The sequence below is a fragment of the Pundamilia nyererei genome, unplaced genomic scaffold (assembly GCF_000239375.1).
Source record: "Pundamilia nyererei isolate P.nyererei 1_Seehausen unplaced genomic scaffold, PunNye1.0 scaffold00011, whole genome shotgun sequence".
NCBI classification, from domain to species: Eukaryota; Metazoa; Chordata; class Actinopteri; order Cichliformes; family Cichlidae; genus Pundamilia; species Pundamilia nyererei.
Window position 1 is genome coordinate 2953564 of NW_005187412.1, and position 20361 is coordinate 2973924.

Sequence of the window (20361 nt, forward strand, 5' to 3'; positions counted from 1 at the left end):
TTTCTTGTGAGACGTGGTTCTGTCTGTAAACCAGCTGATGAAAATGTGTGAAATTGTTTCAATATGTTGGACATTATGCAAGACATGTAAACGCTGCACAGGTTAAAAAAAAGTGCTATAAAAACTATATTATATGAATTATCTGTGAAATGTACCTCACTGGTATTATTTAAAATGACTGGAAGATATCTGAATATATTTACAGACCCTCTGTCCTCTGTTCTTGTGTTCACAGCTACACTCTCCGTGTGGTCGGAAACGGAATCAAAGCTCAGATCGCCAACCCCGAAGTCAAAGTGAAAGGAGCTGACCCCGTCATAAATCAGATCATTGACAAGCTCAAGCACATCAATCAGGTAAGAGCCGCCAGTGCTTTGTACATATTTACACAGGATTTTATGATTTCATCATTAAACGGGTCTCTCCCTTCCTTTAAAGTCGACATCCCCACCCCTCGTTCTGTCAGACATATGGGAACTGCCTCCTGAGGCAATCTGGTAATTCTCTGTGCTTCTCGGCACCTTTATGAGACATTACGGTAGGCGTCCTTTGTTAGCTGCTCGTAAAGCTGAAGGCCTCAACCTTTGATTCTCAACAAATTAATTCATTTATATCATCCTTCATATTACCGGTAAGCACTGGCTTATTGAAAACTATTCTCAAATGCAAAATCATTTCTAGGCAATGAATGGGAAAAAAAATCAATCATTACACGTTTAGAAACCCATTTGATTCGCTTTGTGTGTCCTTATATTTACACAATTCTTTTTCTGCTCTTTGTCAAAATCAATGTAGCTTTTCTATCACCCCCTCTGCTTTTATGCACGTTTGTGCTGCTGTGGCTCCTTTCAGTGCTGTTTACCTCTGACGATGATGAGATTAGAACAGTTTACGGGAGCACTCTCTCTTCTGCAGCTCCAATAACAGCTGCCATAGCTTCCCTTTGGGTTGTTCCACTGCAGCAGTGGCAGCTTCACATGTCTGTTGCTTTGGTTTCCCAAGTGGCAGGCTGAAGGCCAGGTCATCTCTCTTGACCTCATGCTGGCACCCCCTCTCTGACTAATTCACACCATCTGTGGGATGTCAGAACACATAAATCTATATCATAACCATTTGAGAGTCCCTGATCTGCCTCGTTGACATTCACTATGTATTTATCTTTTGGTGTGTGCCTTTTTGCTGCTGGCATCTTAAATGTGCTTCTTTATACGACCTTGTGGTTCTGTGAATGTTTTATTTAATGGAGAAAGACTCAGAAATTGTTTTTCTGCTGCCAAGTAAGTATGAAACGGATGATCAGCGGCTGAGCCTATATTATGCAGTCATTCATAATCCCCGGAGTTAATGTAACTTGAAATCCTATATGTAGCACACTCGGCTATTTTAGCACACTTTTTTGGGTTTTTTTGTCAGTCTGCTGTCTTTGACTCAGCCAGAATTAAAAACCAAACGATGATCAGCGTTTTGCTCATTGAATCCTCTGTATCTCTGTCAGTTTGCAAGATTGATCTTCAGTAATATCATCAACTTCATGACATATGGCTAAAGATTTGTGTCTAACGGTGGCACATTTGTTTTATGAAATCTTTATTTCATCAGCCAGTCTCATTAAGATTCTCTCTCGGGTGTCTGTTTTACAAGAGAGACCTAAGGATGAGAAGCATTCATAAGGAAACGATTATCAAACGGAACAACAACACAATAAACAGAAACATTGGCGACAGTTGCAAGAACCACGCTGTACTTTTGTCTTTGCAAAAACACACTGCTTAAATCTGCAGTCATTTTTGGCAGTAAATTGTTTTGGTCATTTGACTCCATTAAAAGTCAATTAAAAGTCAGAAAGAGTCTTAAAAATAGCCAGAATTAAGCATACTCTAACAGATCTGTATGGTAGGAGTCATTTGAGCTAAGCACATTTAATCTTCAAATATGTTCATGTTTGAAATGTTGCAGAAATTTTTGGCTCTCTGTGCAGTGCATAAAAAAAAGGCATACATGTAGTTTGACACCGAGGCAGCACGATGGTCAGTGTTGCCTCGTAGTGAGAAGGTCCTGGGTTCGAAGCCAACATCTGTGTAGAGTTTGCATGTTGTACCCAAAGACATGCAGTTAGTGAGGTTAACTGGTGATTCTAACTTGCCCATAGGTGTGAATGTGAGTGTTGTTTGTCTCTCTGTGTGTTACGTTCCAGCCCCCTCCCTGCGATCCTGAATTGGATAAGTGGAAGAAAATGAATAGATAGTAAGAAAGCCTAAATAGACCTTAAGGGATCTCTAATTAAGGGATTAGATCACCTTTTGAAATCAATATACCGGGCAGCATCCATCTCTCATTGTAAAGAGGCAAAAGTGAAAGCAGAACTGGTGGTAGCCATGGGGTTCTGCAGCACTTTGATCGATACAAACAGCTATGTCTGCAATTTTTTTTCCACTGTGCAGAAAGCCAAAAATTTTCAGCAACATTTTCAGCAACATTTCAAATATGAGTATATTTGAGGATTTGCTGTTTAGCTGCTTCAGATGACTCCTACATGCAGATCTAATTCGTTAGTTTACGTTTAATTTTGATTGTTTTTACAGTCTTACTGACTTTTAATTGACTGGTAATGTAGTCGTTGGCAGCTTCCCTAATTAAGCCAGTGAGTTGCCATCTTTTCCAGTTTTAGCTTCTACTGCATGCACATATATACCTACATGTTACATCACTGTTATGTTACCCCAGAGCAGGAAATCTGTGTGAAGTCAGTTGGTCTTACAGCATGTCACGTTGCTCAAACAGGCTTTTTGCAATGCCATTTGGAGGTCTGCTGCTCACGTTTCCCCTGGCCTTCCATGCAACCTTGTGAAAGTGCTGGGTGTTGTTTAAGGGGGTCTTCACTGCTGTCCTCAGGTTTTACCCCCAATTTACATACATAAGGAGAGGTGGGCCCAGAACAGACCCATACTGCCTAGAGTACTTTATATTTGGCAGTTTATAAACTGACCATAACTGTAGTTCAGGCCCGCCCGAAAGTCAAGTGAACCCTAACAACTGCAGTGCACCAGCTGATAACTGCTGATAATGCACATAGGCTTGTGGATCAGCTGATACCATTCTGTGCATCCAGCTGGCGAGTCTTATATAAGTTACTTATTTAAGCTGCTGAAAACCTACTTACCTTCCTGTGCAAGCTGCTTTGAAACCCACCTATGCCTGTTTTTGTTGATGCCTGCTGTATTCTTTGCTTTAGGGGTGTTTTTGCTGCTGTGCCGTCTATTTCAGGTTTTGTATACGCATATGGAAGGGAAAGTTGTGCTTTTCAGTCTCTTTCAGTTTAATCAAGACAGAACTGAAGTAGCGCTGGCTGCATTGATATTTAAAGACGTTGATTAATCAACTAATTTTTTCTGAGGAGTCTATTAAATGTTGTTAATGTTGTCTAAGTTTAACTGTGGGTATTTAAAGTACCAAAAAAGATGCTTTATACTGTGATTGATTTATAAAAATTATTTTGAGTTTTATGCTTTTTCCCTGTGAAATATACCAATGACTAATTGTTCAGTTTGTTTACATGGTGAAAAATGCTGGTTCTCTTCAGTTTCTTCCTCGTCTCTTTTCTCCTTTCTCTTCAAGTGTCACTTGTATTCTTCCTTATGCCGCGTTTTAAAAAGGAGAAAGTCTGCGACCTCATTTGTGGCATCACAAACAGTGATAAAAAGTGACACTTGGGCACAACACTGACATGTAGCTCATTATCACATTACTCTCTCATCTAAGAATCAAATCTTTGGCGTGTGAAGAAACTTACTGAGGTACATCTGATTTTCAGGAACTGCACACAATGTGAGGTGTCATTTCAGAGTCACAGTTTTTTTTCTGTTGTTGTTGAATAATAATCTGTCTTTGTACGATCTTACATTTCAGACAAAATCCCTGGAACAATAAAAATAAGAGTTCTGTGAAAAGTTGGTTATTTCAATTATATTTGAATATCTAACGTGCTAGTATTTGGAATAAACTAAATTAAAAGACATATAACACAGACTTGGTGGCTGCTGGCTGTTTTTAAACAAAGCCAGTTGTTAAATTACTGAAATAAATACATTTACAGAACTTACTCAATAAAATTAGCGTGAACTTTGATCAATTTTATTCCAAAGCAACTTTGCAACAACATGCAGTGATGCTGTACACAAAGTAATGTCCAAAGCGAGGGTGTCAAACATAAGGTCCAGGGACCAGAAGCAGCCTGGCACAGACTCCAATCTGCCTTTGGAAAATATGACAGGGAGCGTAAATAATTTGGGCATTCATACAATAGACAGTAATTAAAAAAACAGATAAACTATTAAATAACAGAAAAGTTCCTGCTCTCTCTATGACAATATAAGCTTCTGTTTTTTGTTTGTTTTGTTTTTTTTACAAGGGGTCCAAAAAATGGACATTTCCTGTGAATTTACAGAAACTTTCTGTTTATAATTACAGGACGTTCTGGGCAATGAGCCATGTGATTTTTTTTTCTGTAATTTTACACATTTTTAAAAATTGAAGCCCAAAGAGTCGCGCTGACAGATTTCTTTCTTTTACCATAGCAGAGTTTCTATATCACATGGAAAATCTAGGACAATTAAACTATCTCAGAGATTAAATGTGCAGCTCAACAGGGGAATTAAACTGCACATTTGAAAGATGAGTGTCAGTTGTCTGGCCCACTTAAGATCAAAGTGGGCTGTATGTGGATCTTGATATGAAAGAAACCATCTATGTCCACTGTGAACGACCATCTTTGAACAGAGGCGATGGTTTACGACACCAACTGTCTGCCATCTATAATCCAGTTTTGAGATCCCTTCCCAGACGCCTTAACGCCCACCCACATCCTGGGCCTTTTGACCTCAGTAAATCACACGATAGGATGGGGCTAGTTTCACAGTGGGTTAACCCGAAACCTTGGCTGATTGTAACCTACAGCCATTTTCACACCTTGGCTCGTGTAATTAGGTAGAGGCTCAATAGGGGGTCCATGTCCCTCTTGGGGGGACACTGGAATAGAGCTTAAATCTGGGACTCTTCCTCATTTGACCCTAGAACTGAAGAAGCTTCTTGGATGAGAGTTGAAACATCTTCAAGCAACTTAAAGAAGTCCAGAGGCTTTTCTTTCCAAGCTCCTTAGACCTCTTCATATGAAATGAATTTGACATCTCTAGTCTGAAGCTTAAAAAATACATTTTGAGATTAGTTTTGCGTACAGAGTTAGGCACCATTGCAGCATCCTGGTAAAACGATTTTTTTTAGCATGCACAAGCGGTATCCACTGCTCTCTCATCAGCTGTCACAAAGAGGCATTGAGGTGTGCAGTTCACAGTTTTGAATGAAATGCTTTGAGAGCTATTGGATGGCTTCTCTTAAAATGTGTTTTAAAGTTTTGTCTCCCCCTCAGTATGAACATAAATGTAAAAACACATATTGGGCCATGTTTGCAAGTTTATGGTGCAAATAAAATGTAAGCAGCTCGCCTCATGTGTAAACATCTGGGATACTTTAAAATATGCATCTACTGCGTGACCTGTATGAGACAGACTGCTGAAAAACGTGCTGACACATCACAGCCTACTTTAGATCTGCGGGTCAGCGTGAATCTGATGAACATCATTTGTGCAATAAAATGTTCAGACAACTCTGCCCACAAACCTGTTTCTTGGAACAAAGCTTCCTTTACTCGCTCAGGTGTTTCAAGAATATCGACGCTGACTACACAGCACACAAATGTTAGCAAATCACAGATGGCACCGAGTCCCAGGGAGTATGAATAGAGTATGAATATCCAGATAAAATGCCTGACAATAAAAGTTTTTCTGTTAATTAAACAGAGTTAAACACAGATGCCTTTTTGTGTTTGCTGCTAATAATATCATTTTCACTGTAAAGCAAAAAGTCTTCCACTAAAGTGTGAAAACAAATGCTGTTATCGTGATCAGCAAGAATTTTCGTGACATTAATTAGTTTGCTCGTTTGGCTAAGCGGACCATAAACTAAAGTCTGATTGCAAACGTGGAAGGATGCAGAGGGAAAGTGCGTTTGTGACTTTCTCCAAAAATGTACATGTTTGAACAGATAAAGCAGAAGTAATACAGAAAGCAAAAGACGCCTCTTGATCAGCCTCTTGGAGACATCAGTCTCCAGTAATTCAGGACAAACTTGGCAACGCCGCTTTGGCCCAAACACCGCCGCGTTCCAGCTTTGAAATTGTGCTGCCAGTTTCCCCTTTACTTTTGCTTCCTAAAGTCAATTTTAAATTGGCTAATTCTGGATGTTCCACAATTGTCTGGTTGACTGTGATGGCTGTTCAATAAGCAGTTTTATGTGGAAAGGAGAGCCCTTGACAGTCAGATTTTTGTAGTTAAAACCTACTCGTGTTTAAATACAACATTTGCCCTTCTGCACACGCTCTGTTCGCCAAGTCTTCGTGGTGTGTGCCAGCACAGCCTCCGGCACATGCAGACAAAATAAAAATACAGATTCTGTGCTGATGCAGCAGGGTAAATGCTGACCCCTGCCTATTCGTGTGTAGTCACGATGGGTACCATCTACATCAGTCCTGTTTTTAGATTTTTATCCGGCTTTGTTTCAATGAATTCAAGATATAAGTAAATGAACAAAAAAACAAGAAGAAAAGACCCTGCACCGACACATTTAGTAAAAGTTATACTGAGTCAGACTAATTCTCAATGGAAGTGCTTTATTATTGCTTCATATCAGTTAAAAATAATAACATATCACTCCTTACGCTTTCTTCTTACTGCTTTCCTGTATGTAGAGATTTCAGTAGCTACAGTACAGACAATATTCAGACTTTTTTCACTGAGATTTACTACTGAAAAGATCTTGAAAAATAGAAATGCTAACATTGTTGTTCAAATAGTGATTGCAGCAAAACACGATGTGTATAAAAACTAACAATGGCAGGAGACTGAACAGCCATTCAGATCATCTAAACCAGCTTTCTGACTGCAGAAGCTTTAAACGCCTTGAAAATACAGTTAGCACATATCATGGCTGTAACCTGTTTTTTTTTAAACTTGGTACTACAAATCATATGTTAGATGAGGTTGGATTTCAGTTATTCATGACAGTAGAGAAGCTTCTAGAGAGTTTATTTTAACCCAAACGATGACATTCTCAAATCTATCCAAACAGTGACAGAAAACCAAAAGGTCTCCAAAGTGTCCAGACTTGAATACAAGTCTCCAGATATAGATTTTGATTTAGACCCTTACTCCTCCCTTTTCTTCAAAGCAGGGATTTCATGGGGATTTTTTTGTTTTTTGTTTTTTTTTACCCCTCAGCTGCAAGAGGTTTGTGGGGAATTGCGGGTGGCGTGGACATCCAAGATTTTGAATACAATAACCCGAGAATAGGGTGGCAGAGGATTTCCAAATGACACCATACGTGCATCAACTAAAAATCTTAGACCAGTGGCGTCCTCGAGGCCTCAAGGTCAAGGTCGGAGGTCGAGTTTTCTGAAAATCAACGCAGGATTTCGAAATTCAACAAATACTCAAAATCTACTAAAAATCTTACATGAGTTTGAATCTCAGACTGATTTTCCAACAATCACCTTGAATTTTCACATTTATATCACAGGTGGATCTACTAGGAGGCTAAGGGTAGCACTGGCGGCTGCCAGTATTTTATTTTACACGGTTGTAATGCACAGTTAGTGCAGCAGAGAATCCATCAGTACAAACCAGTGTGATGCAAAAAAAGGGGCAGATTGGTTAGCAGTCAATTTGAGAGGAGAACGTCAGTGGAGATGCACATACAAGGTAAAATGGATGTAAGTGGTCAATCAGATACATAAAGCATTTAGCTAGCAAAATCAGTTAATAACTAATCAATCAGAGTGCATTCTGCCTGCAGCACCCACCACAGCCTGTAATTTATTCTACCAGCCAAGCTAATTGATATTTTTTACACAATAATTCCAGTAATCAGCAGAATTAAAAACCTGTTGTCAAGCATGCTTTTTCAGATATTTAACTGAGAGACATGTTTTTCCTTCATGTTCAGCAGTGTGGGTGTTGCAGTGCTTTTTAAAAAAGGAAAGAAAATACTCAGTTAGTCAATCTATGGCACAACCACTTCAGTCAACTTTGCTTTTTAGTTTTATCAAAGTCCTTCTGGAAGTAAGCCTTGCCACTCAACACCTATCTTGGAACTGCCTCTGGGCAGTTACTTCAGGCTAACGAGACCAGGCCCCTAAATGAATGAGGGAGTGAAGCATTACTGGAGTTTCAGTGTTGACTGGGCTGTAAAATCTGCTTGTATAGAATTACAAGTTCAGTCTCAAGGGAAAAAAATATTTTGGAGACTTTTCCTTAAAAAGCCTTTTTTATTCTTACATGTTATCCTTCTACTGTGCATTTGCAAAGCTTTATTTATGGCTTGATTCGATGTGCATGTCATCTCACCAGAGTACTTGGAAAGAAACCTTACCTTTATTCCCTTATAGTACCTATATCATTAATACAAAACCATCCATTATACAGTTAAACATCACCTCTGCGCTTGCATCAGGGCCACATGTTTCCCACTTTGGGTGTTGTAAAGCACATTATTGAATTTTTGCCATAAATTTCCCCTACTGTGTCTCCGCTTTCAGGATGAGAACTTGCGGAAATGAGCTGTCTTTTATGTTTTCATGGAAACTCTCTTGTTAGGGAGGCTGGTTGGTACAAATGTTCGGACAATCACACTTAAAATGTTGAGCTCGGACTTTCTGAAGCAGTAAATTTGTAAGGGAGCAAAATGGCATCTTAAGGGCTTGTGCTTTTACTTCTGAGAAAGCAGAAATATGGAAACTGTGTGTTTTCGTAGTAGTCGGCAATGGAGGAAGGTAAAACTTTACAAATGATCTTGTATCTAAAAACTTTAAATTATACATCTGGCACGATTCATCTAGCAGCTTGTGCATTCACAATCCTTCAGTCTAGTTATTATCATCTGGCTGGGACTTGATTTGCAAATGGGTCTGATTTGCAAATAGTTCTGATTGGCATGTCATTAGCTGCTGAAGTGCGGCACAAGTGTCAGCGAGAGTGTATGACCTGAATTGCCATCAGGCGTTCATTTTAAACTGTCAGACTTTATTTCTCTACCATTTCATGTTATGAGCATGCAGCATGGTTTTACACACCAAGGAGTGCTAAGAAGTGGCTGCGATTCACAGCCAGTGTGGCTTTTTAAAAAGGAGACTTGGTCCTGGGAAGGATATTTGGGTTCATATTTCAAATTCAGTCACTTTTAAATGCTGATCCTGAATTTCTGTGTGTGTTTGTGTGTTGAGGGATGAGTCTGTGACCAGCAGAAACATCAATTATTTATTGCAGTGTACAAACGAGTGGCTGTGTGCACATCTGCATATCCACTACATAAAACAGCATTATGCAAATCATTATAGCGGGGGTTAACTTAATATGATGAAACTTGTCTTAAAGTATGCACGTGTGCAGGTAAATCCCAGAATCTCTTTTCTAGAGAAAGAAGGAAGTGTACACTGAAAGGCAAAAGGTGGCATTCTATTATCTTTAAAGACGCTGCTGTTGGGCATTTGTATGAGGATAAGAGTGATAGCCATGCAAATGTTGATTTTCATGTTTTCCATCTACATATCAGAAATGTTTTCATTCATCTGCCCCTGACCTTGACTAACCAGAGCACAGAAGCTTCCCCAAGTTTCCCTGGGACCAAATGGAAATATATCATTACTATTCTGCACCCGAGACCGCAGAAAACACAAAACGGCAATGCATCTATTGACAAATTTATTATACAATCTGAGTGTACAAACTCTAGATTTCATCATCTTGCTCATCAGCAGCTCTTTCCTATGAATTATTTGTGGGCTCCTCTCCTTCCTTGCCTGTCCTCTCCTCTTGATGTGGTAAAACCCATCAAGAATCTATAAGTAGGCTCTGTCCCAGTGTCTCTCAATCAAAATCAGGGGCAAGCAGCTCCTCACCCACTCTGCCGGCTGAATTATTTACCAGCCATTGATGTGGTGGTTGACCAGCAGTTTTGCTTCTGAATTATTCATATCGTCTCTCCTCTTAGGAGAGGAGGATTAACGCTACGAATATATTCACATTTTATTTGTTGTGCTCCTGAACGCGTATACCAAAATGCAGCATCTGAAAGTCCGGTTTGGGATTAAACCCAATCTTATTTATTACCATTATCCTCAAGTCTCAAGATGATTTATTTTTAACACAACACATCCACTTAATTCCTGTTGCAGCTTACGAAGGAGTGTGTAAAGTCATAAATGTCATTACTGTGCAAGTGTGTCTTAATTAGAGAAAAATCCCAGAACCTGCAGGATAATGATTTTTTTTTACCCACACAAGGTGTTTAAAACATTCAAAGACAAATCCGGCTAAGCTGCCTACACGCAGATAAGTTTATCTTAAGTGAATGTATGTGATTATAGTTTAAGCAACAGCAGCATAATCCTCTTCGTGCACTTGGACATAGGTTGTGAAATTCAAGTTCTGCAGCACAGCAAAGTCCAAAATCACACATGAATAATTCACATTTTTTTATTTTAATTCACGTTCATACTAAATTTTAAGAGCCGCCTCTCAATTGCGTTTGTGTGTAGTTGATTTGGTTTGTGGAGGAGCACGTTCTGCAAATACAGTGTTCATTTCAAATATAGTGACCTAATGCTGTCAGCTACAGTAACAGTGCTTATGCTTAGCTTTTAATTAAAGCTGAACTGTTTTCTGTAACAGATGTGAACGTTTAGAACAGCTAACAAGTAACTGGACAATTTATTAGGTACACCTTGTTCATATTTAATCCTTCACCGTGCAGCAAGGTGTTGACAACATTCCTCAGAGGGCCTAAAGTGTGGCGAGAAAGTGACCTGCACATCATCGCAGTAGGATAGATCAATGCTTTCATTTTGTTTTCTGGCAAATTCCTATCCTACCATCTGAATGTTGCAGCAGGAATTAAGACTCGTCAGTCCAAGCAACATTTTCCCAATCTTCTGTCGTCCAATTTTGGTGAGCATGTGTAAACTGAAGCCTCAGTTTCCTGTTCTTACCTGACAGAAGTGGTAGCCAGTGTCATCTTCTGCTGCTGTAGCCAATCTGCTTCAAGTTTCGACATGTTGTGCTCCCAGAAATTATTTTCTGTATATACCTTGGTTGTAATGAGCGGTTATTTGGGATATTGTTGCCTCTCTGAATGTCTGGCCATTCTTCTCTGATGTCTGAGCCCATCAACTGCAGCAGTTTCTGAAATACTCCTGCTTGGCACCAAGAGCCATGTCACATTCCAAATCGCTTAAATCCCCTTTGTTACATATTCCTAAATGTACTTTAGAGGGTCATCTTGATCATGCCTACATGAAGTGAATCGCTGTCATGTGATTGGCTGATTAGATATTTGTGTTTAAAAGTGGTTATCAGGTGTACCTAACAAAGTGGCTAAATAAAGCAACTTAATAAATAAATAAATAATGCATTATCAGTTTGGCAGCAGTGTCTTTTTTTTAAATTTAAGTTGACTCATAGGAGAGCTTAACTTGAATGATAATATTCACTTTGTAGTCTAATATCTGCTCTGACCACTCAATCGCTGACCCGCTGCCTCTTTGTCGCTGATGCACTTGCTCTGCATAAACACACTGTCAGCGCCGCTGCTGACGAGAGGAAGATGGGCGATGACAGCGAGCATCTCGGGAGCCGACTCGCACACTGACACTTTTTTTTCTCCCCCCCTGCTCCGACTGGCAAAAATGATCATTGTAAGATCTCTTCCCCCACCCTCTATTTACAGATAGCAGAACATGTTCAAAGGGAATACTAATGAGCTTAAGAATCTGCACAGGGCTTGATTCATTGCTTGGATGTCTGAAGGTGTGATTCATGTTGCCATATGACACCCTGCACCTCTTTAGGAAATGTACCCTGCACACGAGAGGCGATCTGGAAATGAAATGCTTTTAGTTGTCTGTGACAGTTTACCTGAAACTTTGAATTCTTTGGCAGTGTTTTTGGGGAGTGTATGTACTTTGGTCTGTGAAATGCAGACTGAGTGGTTGTGTAGGCAGGATAAATATAATGATAATGCCCTAACATTTACAAGATGCTGTTACATGGCAGTCACCTCTTTCCATTACTGTAGATGCAGCTGAAGTGCGTGCCTTAATGGTGCGAGGTCACAAATTGGAGTTGACAGCTGAGTGAAAATTGACAGCATCGCGGTGACATTTTCTGCTGTCTGCATAATGCTCGCTGAAACCATGGTTTCGCTGTTTAAAGACGCCGCGGGTCAAACAAATGAAACTACAGTCAGAGTTTAATTAGTTCTTATGTTTTATTTGTTTCAATTGCTTCAGTCACATTTACTCCAAAAGCAGATGCCAAACAATACCCATCTTAATAAAACCTCACTTTGTGCCAGGTAGTATAACTGAGTGATACTTCAGAAAATGCAAATGAAACTCTGAGCTGCATGCTTTAGGTACTGTTTTAGTTTATGTATGTGTGCTTTTTTTTCTTTTTTTTGTAGCTTTTTTTTGGGGGGGGGGTTGTTTGTGGGAAGTATTCATTATTCTCACTACCTGTGGGGAGAAACTGTCTTTGAAATAGCTGCTGCTTGATTTAATGCTTCGGTAGCGTTTTCCAGATGGCAGGAGTGAGAAAAGTGTGTGGGCTGGTTGACTGGTGTCCTTGATGATGCTCTGGGCTTTCCTTATGCAGCAGGTGATGAAGATATCATAAGCCCATCATAAGTAAGTGTGTGCCAGATTTTTTTATGATTTTTTTTGAGGCAGGCTTTACTGTGTTTAGCAGCAGTTTTCAGTCCTGTCCAGTTGAAACTGCCAATATATATAGTGCGATGTAGCCAGTCAGAGTACCAAAAGCTCGGTTCCCATGCCAACTCGTTTAAGTCACCTTACGACTTCGAGTCTTTGTTGTGATTTTCTGAGCTGGTGGAGGAAGCAGCTGGCATTATGACAAAGTTTGTGATGTGCACTGTGGCGAGTTTGGAACTTAATGCAATACATCAGGCGGCCAGGACTGTTTTAAGGGCGGGGAGTGGAGGACGCTAAACACAGTGAAATGTATGTGTGCCCAGTGCTGTGCAAAAGTCTTGGGCCATCCGTCCTTCCTTTAGATTTTGCTATGAAACTGGGAATAGGTACAGCACTTTACATGTATACAGATACAGCATATAAGGCATAAATGGCGTCTGTACAACTGTAATGATCTTGAATATCAATATTGCTATGACCAACTTTATTCTGAACTCTTTTATGCAAGCTTTCCTGTAATTTCTTGACGTAGTTTTCAGTTCTTCACACTTCTGAAAGGACATTGAAATGTCTTCCTCGGATGTTGGCTGCCTGTTGTTCCATGACCAAGCTTCCACTGCGTTTTACAGATGCCTGAACACCCTCACTGCAGGAGACCTGTGGCCACTGGTTTTCAGTCGAGTTCTTGTGCCTTTTCTCCCTGCTTCCCTTCCTTAAGAATGACTTGCACCCTTTCACTGAGGCCATTTCTGATGAGGCTTCAGTGAACAGTAGACGGACAGCTGAAGGGCCAAATGTGTCTCTCAGGTCCTGGGTCAGGTCTTTGCTGGATTTTCTCTCTGTTTTTTTAACGACTTGACTTTCAGATGCTTTTCATCTTCTGTAGACAGACTTCTCGCCAAGTTTTCAGCTCTTTGTCAATCACGATATGGTAAAGCTGTGTTATTCTTGGAATTTTTATAGATTCGACTAAAGAAAGGGGAACAAATGATGTGTTTTTGTGGCAGGCTGCTAGTGACAAAGTGCCTAAAGATCCAATTTAAAATGGGCTCTTTGGTAAGTTTTCTGTTCTCTGTCGACACAATACTGTTTTATCTGTTGCGCCTTCTTTATGCTTGAATGATACATGGCTCAGTGTTAAGTGGCTTAAAAACAACCGTTCCTCTGATAATGGTCACGTACAAGGACCGGACTAAAACTAAGTAAAAAAGGAGCCAATGTCCAAAAAACAAAACAAAAAACAAATCTTTGAAAGACCTGCAGGATGCCCGCAGAAGTATTGCTCAGACCACGTTAAAGAAATCAGAAGATAGTCTAGCCATTGGATCCTTGGCAAACTCCTGTAATACTGCATATTTACATTATTATTAAATATATTATTAAAACCACGGATATGAAGTTATTAATAGTCATCGCTATCATGTTGTTATAGTTGGGAAATCTTGTTTCATGTGGCTGTTACTTTGACACGCACTACACGCACTCTCTGCCCAATAACCATGCCCCCGATGGCAGGCAGCACCTCCCATCTCCTCTGCAGGAAACTGAACCACCACTCAACAGTTAAAGGACACAAAGTGTGTCCGACGCAGTGACCCAGTCTTCATGCTCTCCATAGCCCAATCTGATCAAGCACCCGTGGGATATACTGGGGCAAATCCTTTCCATGGAGGCTCCACCTGGCAACCCACAGGACCCAAAGAATCCTCTGTTAATATGGTACCAGACACCATGGGACACCCCTGAACTCCCCAGGCTCCAGCTGCATTTTTTTTGGTAGAACAAGAAAAAACAAGAGGCACCTAAACAACCCTTCTTCATCTTTTGAGACTGTACACCCTCAGTTTCTTTCTGTGCCTCTTCTTCTTCAATGAGAAAGACGCATGGAAAGTTCTTCCCACCAGAGATGTGAGCGGAGGAGTGGAAGCAACAGACAAATGAGGCACCCTTGCTTCTGAGCTGTCATTTCAAAAGCAATGTGACAGCAATGTGACAGCAGTGTGACATGTAGCGCAGCTGTATCCTATGTTTATTGTTTTGTCACAGCCTACTGCTGTATTTTATCTCCGATGTCAGATAAGCATAACAGTGTTCATGACACTTGTAGATCCAGGCCTGCTTTTAATCAAATGCACAATGTGCCTCAGTGTGACACGAATGTACAGATGTCGTGCATTTTTTAAAACAATTACACAAACGCAAACGTGGAAAGGCACAAAGATCATGAAGTAGATCACCCTAAATAACTGAAATGACTTAAAAGGAAATATTTATTGATAAATTCGTCTTCCTGCCCCTATTTGGATGTCCCATCTGTGTGTCACATGCCTTCTTCAGATAAACGGTTTACATTTGTGAAGCATTCAACTGTCCATCCTCCATCACAGCTCCTGCAGGCCTCTGCTCTCCTTGCTCTTTTCTCCTCCAGATGCATTTTTAGGTATTGAGACATCCTGCGAGGTGGTGCACTCAGATTGGTTTCCAGTTCACAGGGCTCATCGGTGTATATATCGCTTTGGGGAAATGGGTGAGAAAATTTGCAGCCTTTCCCAGCTGACATAGGGCCAGAGGCAGGCTACACGCTGGAGAGGCACATCAACACGCACAGAGAAAGACCGATACACTCTCGCATCTACACCTGCAGCCAACTTGGAATCATCAACTAACCTAACAAGCATTTCCTCACATTTGCGTGTTGGGTTAGGTTTTGCTTTAAGGCTCACAAAGACGATATTAACATCCCGATGTTTAGCAGGTACAGTCATGTGCCAGGCCTCTGATTAGCATTGAAGCTGGAGGGACTATATGGCCAAAGGGTCTGAGATGTAAGGTATGGGAGAAGGTCACATTTTGACCCTATGATGACGCTGGAGGATGGTCCAGCAATCACACCACTCTTTAAAATTCAACCTCAGGGCACAATGAATATTGGTACCAAATTTAATTAAAATCCATCCAATATTGATATTTAAGCCCTGACCAAATTAGTGGAGTTACTGACAGACCCTTATTATCATTACTGGAGCTTTAAGAGCAGAATTTTAATCTGCCTTGTTTGCATGTTGTTTGTGATGTGAGTTTCTGAATTCTTTGCGATTTGTGTTTATATTCCCCACATATGGATGTGTAATAAAAACAAAAGGAAGAAAGACAGGCAGACCGTGCACGATAAAACTCCTCATAAATGCAATTTAAAACACAGGAGCTGTGTGGTCACCGTAACAGTGAAAATATGTTTCATTTTCTGCTGCTTTTCTAATATTGATTGGTTTGTAAAATGCTTTGGTAAGCGAGCGGTGGATGAGCCTCGGTGTCACCGAGGTGTTGTTTTGCAACTTGAAGATAAAAAGCCATTTCTAAATCACTGCATGGCTGTGCTTGCACTGGCCTCTGAATATTGCGTAACACCAGTTTCTGTCTGAAGGCGCCAAAGCAAATGGTTTAGCACAGAATGGAGAGCAACACAAAATCCCACAAATAAACAAACCAGGATTAAGAATGCAATAATCACAGTCTTCGCTTTCCACCTCGCCATCCCGTGTCCCCTGATATTTCCTGCCAATCTTGAAAAACGTTTCACTGATTTTGAGTTAAAAAAGCAGAGCAGAGTTACTTTACTCCGCGAGTTCAGAACGCCACAAAAGGAACTCTTTCTTCTTCTTGTTTTTTCTTTTTGCCATTTTGCTTGGCAGTTAAATTATCGCTAGCCGAACTTCTGTCTGTGACAGAATCCTATTCGATGCAGCTGTGCAGACACAGCTCTCTCCCTTTGAAATAATAGCCTTTTACTGTACAGTGTAACTTAGGATCATAGCACAGAAGCCAAACATTGTACCTGTTTTTCAAATCAGCCAGTTACCTTAAAGAAATGCAGGCTTACAAATGAAGGCGTGAGACTTTCAGAAGGACATGATTTTTAAAGACAGTCGTTAATTATACTGGTTAATTAGACTGTGAGATACTGCAGATTTCAGTATTGATCCAATACTAAGTAAATACAGGGCCATTATTGTACCAATACCAATACCAGTGCTTCATGGTTTGAGATGAATCACCATTAATTTTCTAATTCTGAACATGTTTTGATGATCACTAAATCACAGATTTATCGCGCTAGTATTGATTTAATACCGATATTAGTGTTGGCATCGATACCATTGATATTCGGATTGATCCGCCCACCTCTAGTTAATTAAAGTAAGTAGCGATGCATTCACGAAGCAGTGCTAAATCTGATGTAAATAAATGTCCAGTTTTCCTCATGATTCAGGCTGTTATAAGCAAAAGTTTGGATATATTTCATATCAGGAAGCAGCAGGTAAAATTCTGTAATTTAGCTGGTTACAAAAAGTGTTTGCAAGCCGTGGTGAAAGCTGTGACCTACTGGGAAGCCCAAACGTTTCCATGTAGCACACTTGCTGTTTAATAGTTTTTTCTAATTTCTTTTTGTTAATAAAGTGGAATGGTGTGTGGATTTGTAGAAAATAATTTTATCATTTTTACCGGCTCTAAATTGTTGTGCAGTTTCCAAAGAAAAGGGGGAAAAAAGGCAATGAATTGGTGATACCTTTGTAAAGAAAAAAAAAAATCATACAACGTGTGTAGTAGTAGAGTTGCTTCACACAAAGACAGTTTTGTTTGTGCATAGAGTCCTTGATATTATTTGGTCATTTCTAACTCTCCACACACTCCAGTAACAGCCAGAGGCCTGCCTAAGGGGGGCTACCATGGGTTAGAGCGAATCAAAACACCTGTCTCCCAGGCAGTGCTGGACAAAATCTCATGTCATTCACAGACGAGAGGCTAATAACACTGTTAGGCAATTTGGGCTCACTTCATTGTATTTCAGAAAGAACAGCGTCGCTGTTCAATACAATCCAACAACGCAGGGCAGCTATTTTCCTGCACAGGAAAAGCAGAAGAATCAAGTAGCCTGCTGATTGACATTCTTGGTCAGGCATGATGAATGTTTCCTCAGCTGAAGGAACAAATGAGTTAGCTGTGAAATATTATTAGCTTATAAGGCTTGATTCATTGATTAGCGCCGTTTGGGGAATCGAGTCACCTGCCAGTGACCTTATAAAAACCAAACGCACATGCTTTTGCACATCAAAAGCACATAAAACGTGAGAGTGAAACTCTGTCGTACAGGAATAAAGATGTCTATAAATAACGAAGCAAATTAAGCCACTTTCATATTATCACTGCCTGACCTTAAACTTTTTATATTTAGCTTTCATCTGAGTCTTATTATTTTCCTATCATTGTCTTACAGCAGGCTATAGCTGGCAATATACAGTCACTGTTGGCAGCAAATCCCATGAAAAGACCAAAACCAGCTTATAGCTGCAGGCTAGTGTATGTTTATTTAGGGTCAGTCAGTCTCTCAGCACTTTCTGACTTTCCTATCCTGCTGTGGCTCTCAGCTCATACCACCATTGGGTCTTTTTGAAGTGTATTGATGTCTTGAAAGCACAGCTCATGAATATAAACTCTCATTACAAAAAAAGTGAGTTTCCTGAAAAACATGAGAACTTACAGGGAGTGGAGATTTTTGGGCCTTTTCTTTTTATTAGTGGATATAATGTATGTTTGCAGAACCAGGATGATGCATATATGGGATCAACTTAAAATCAATACTGTGGTCATCATTAAAAAAAGCTACAATGCTGTGCAAAAGTCTTGAGCCACCGTCCATTTCTTTATATGCTGCTCCCAAGGAGCCAGACTGGTTTCTCTGGACATTGAAAAGAGTGAGAAAGCAGCCAGTGCTGTCCTTATATTGTAGAATAATTTTATTGTTTGATAAACCACTTCTTAACACTAACTTATGAATCAATCAAGCATCAAAAGACACCTGACTCAAAGGACGATCCAGTGTTGTGTCTTTAGCAAAGAAATGATTAAAGTAAACCATTTTCTTTCACAAAAATACAGATATTGTTTCTTTAGCTGAACCTTTGAAAAACCCCAAAGAGTTTTGTAACAACATGGTGATTCCCAAAGAGCTATTAGCTGAACACTTGGCATATCTCAGCATGGTGTGCTGCGTGTCCTTGAAAAATTACAGGAAATGGGACAAGTGGGAGACAAAAGAATAAGTAGCAGGCCTAAAAAAGAAAGAAAACTTCAAGAAATAGCAATAAATAAAGCAAAAACCTGATGCAGGCCCTGAAGCTGATCCATCTACTGGTCATCAAAACTTTATCAGAAATGGTCTCAGTGAAAGGGAGGCTTTCTAAAGGACCGAAAACACAGAGAAAAGGCTGAAGTACGCCAAATTACACCCGAACTAGACTGATAATAGTGGCCACATGTCTCATACAGCGAGTGTGTACAGCCAAGATCTGTCATGCATCATTTTTTTTCAATCAAAACATAGATGATAACACAGTTTGACAAAAATAAAATGTTATATATGGACCAGCAAGGTGAGCTTTTTCCAAAAACTGGACACATGTTGGGACTGTGTGTAAAAACTGGGGAAAAAACAGAACGAAAGGCATCGAGATGCCTGAAGATAAGCATTCTACAGAATTGTCGAAACACTGTTTTTGTCTTAAATACTGTATTTGCATACAAGTTTCCACATGTTTCACTGCACCTGTTTCCCATTTCCTTAGTAAAATGTAAAGAAACCAGGTCTGGCTTAAGAATTGCACTGTACATATAAAATTAGGAAGTGTGCACCAGCTAGTGTGTTCTAATCAACAACAGAAATAAGATATCAGACACTAGCTTTGCACTTCATGAGGAAGAAAAGTATATTTTGTAACAGGTTTTTATCTTTGGCTAACAGTACAGAAAATGTGTTGCTTATTGCCTTTATTTTTAGTTTCAGGCCCTCTGCAGTTTTTGACAAACCGATCAATTAGAGTAAACTGTGAACAGAAAAGTTTCTGCAGAATACAGAAGTGACCTGAGACGACTGAAGGTCATGTGTTTGAATTCTTCCGATTATGTATAAGAAAGCAGTTCTTTTCCCTCTCAGCCACACACATGCACACAGGTTTATGTATATATAGACATTAACCTTTCAACTCCATGCAGATGATGAATAGAATCTTAAATCTTGAGTCGTGTATTGTTTCCCATGTGCAGACTAATTACTGCTGGATGCTGTTTCCTTTAAAAATGGGCTCCGAGTTGACAGCCTTTGAACTCCACATAATGAGCCCTCAAGCAGTGCTCTGCCTCCTTCAGATTCAAACCTCCAGACCAGGCTAATTTCAGGCAACACAGAAACCCATTATTCTTCATAATCTATTAAACATTTGGCCATATTTCTGACATAATTAGAGAGAAAATCATGCTAATTACACACATGGAGGGAAAGCTTAGATTTTCCTATCTAACCTGTCACCAGTCAGCAGATGAGACTTCAGACCAGCACACACATGTCCTGGCTCAGCCTTCCCAGCAACTCTGACTCCTTCCCTCTTCAGCCCTGAACCACAGCACTAACTAATTAGCATAGACACTACCTTTTTGATCAGTGCACACACACACACACACACACACACACACACACACACACACACACACACACA

At 40.0% G+C, this 20361-nt stretch overlaps 1 protein-coding gene across 1 annotated transcript in view; it reads left to right on the forward strand.

Moving 5' to 3' along the window:
* gpc5a (glypican 5a) overlaps positions 1-20361 on the forward strand; it is a 144662-nt gene that overhangs the window by 68494 nt on the left and 55807 nt on the right. Inside the window, exon 7 of the mRNA XM_005724211.1 lies at positions 236-356. Within this exon, the coding sequence (XP_005724268.1) occupies positions 236-356 (121 nt within the window). The remainder of the gene's footprint in view (positions 1-235; positions 357-20361) is intronic.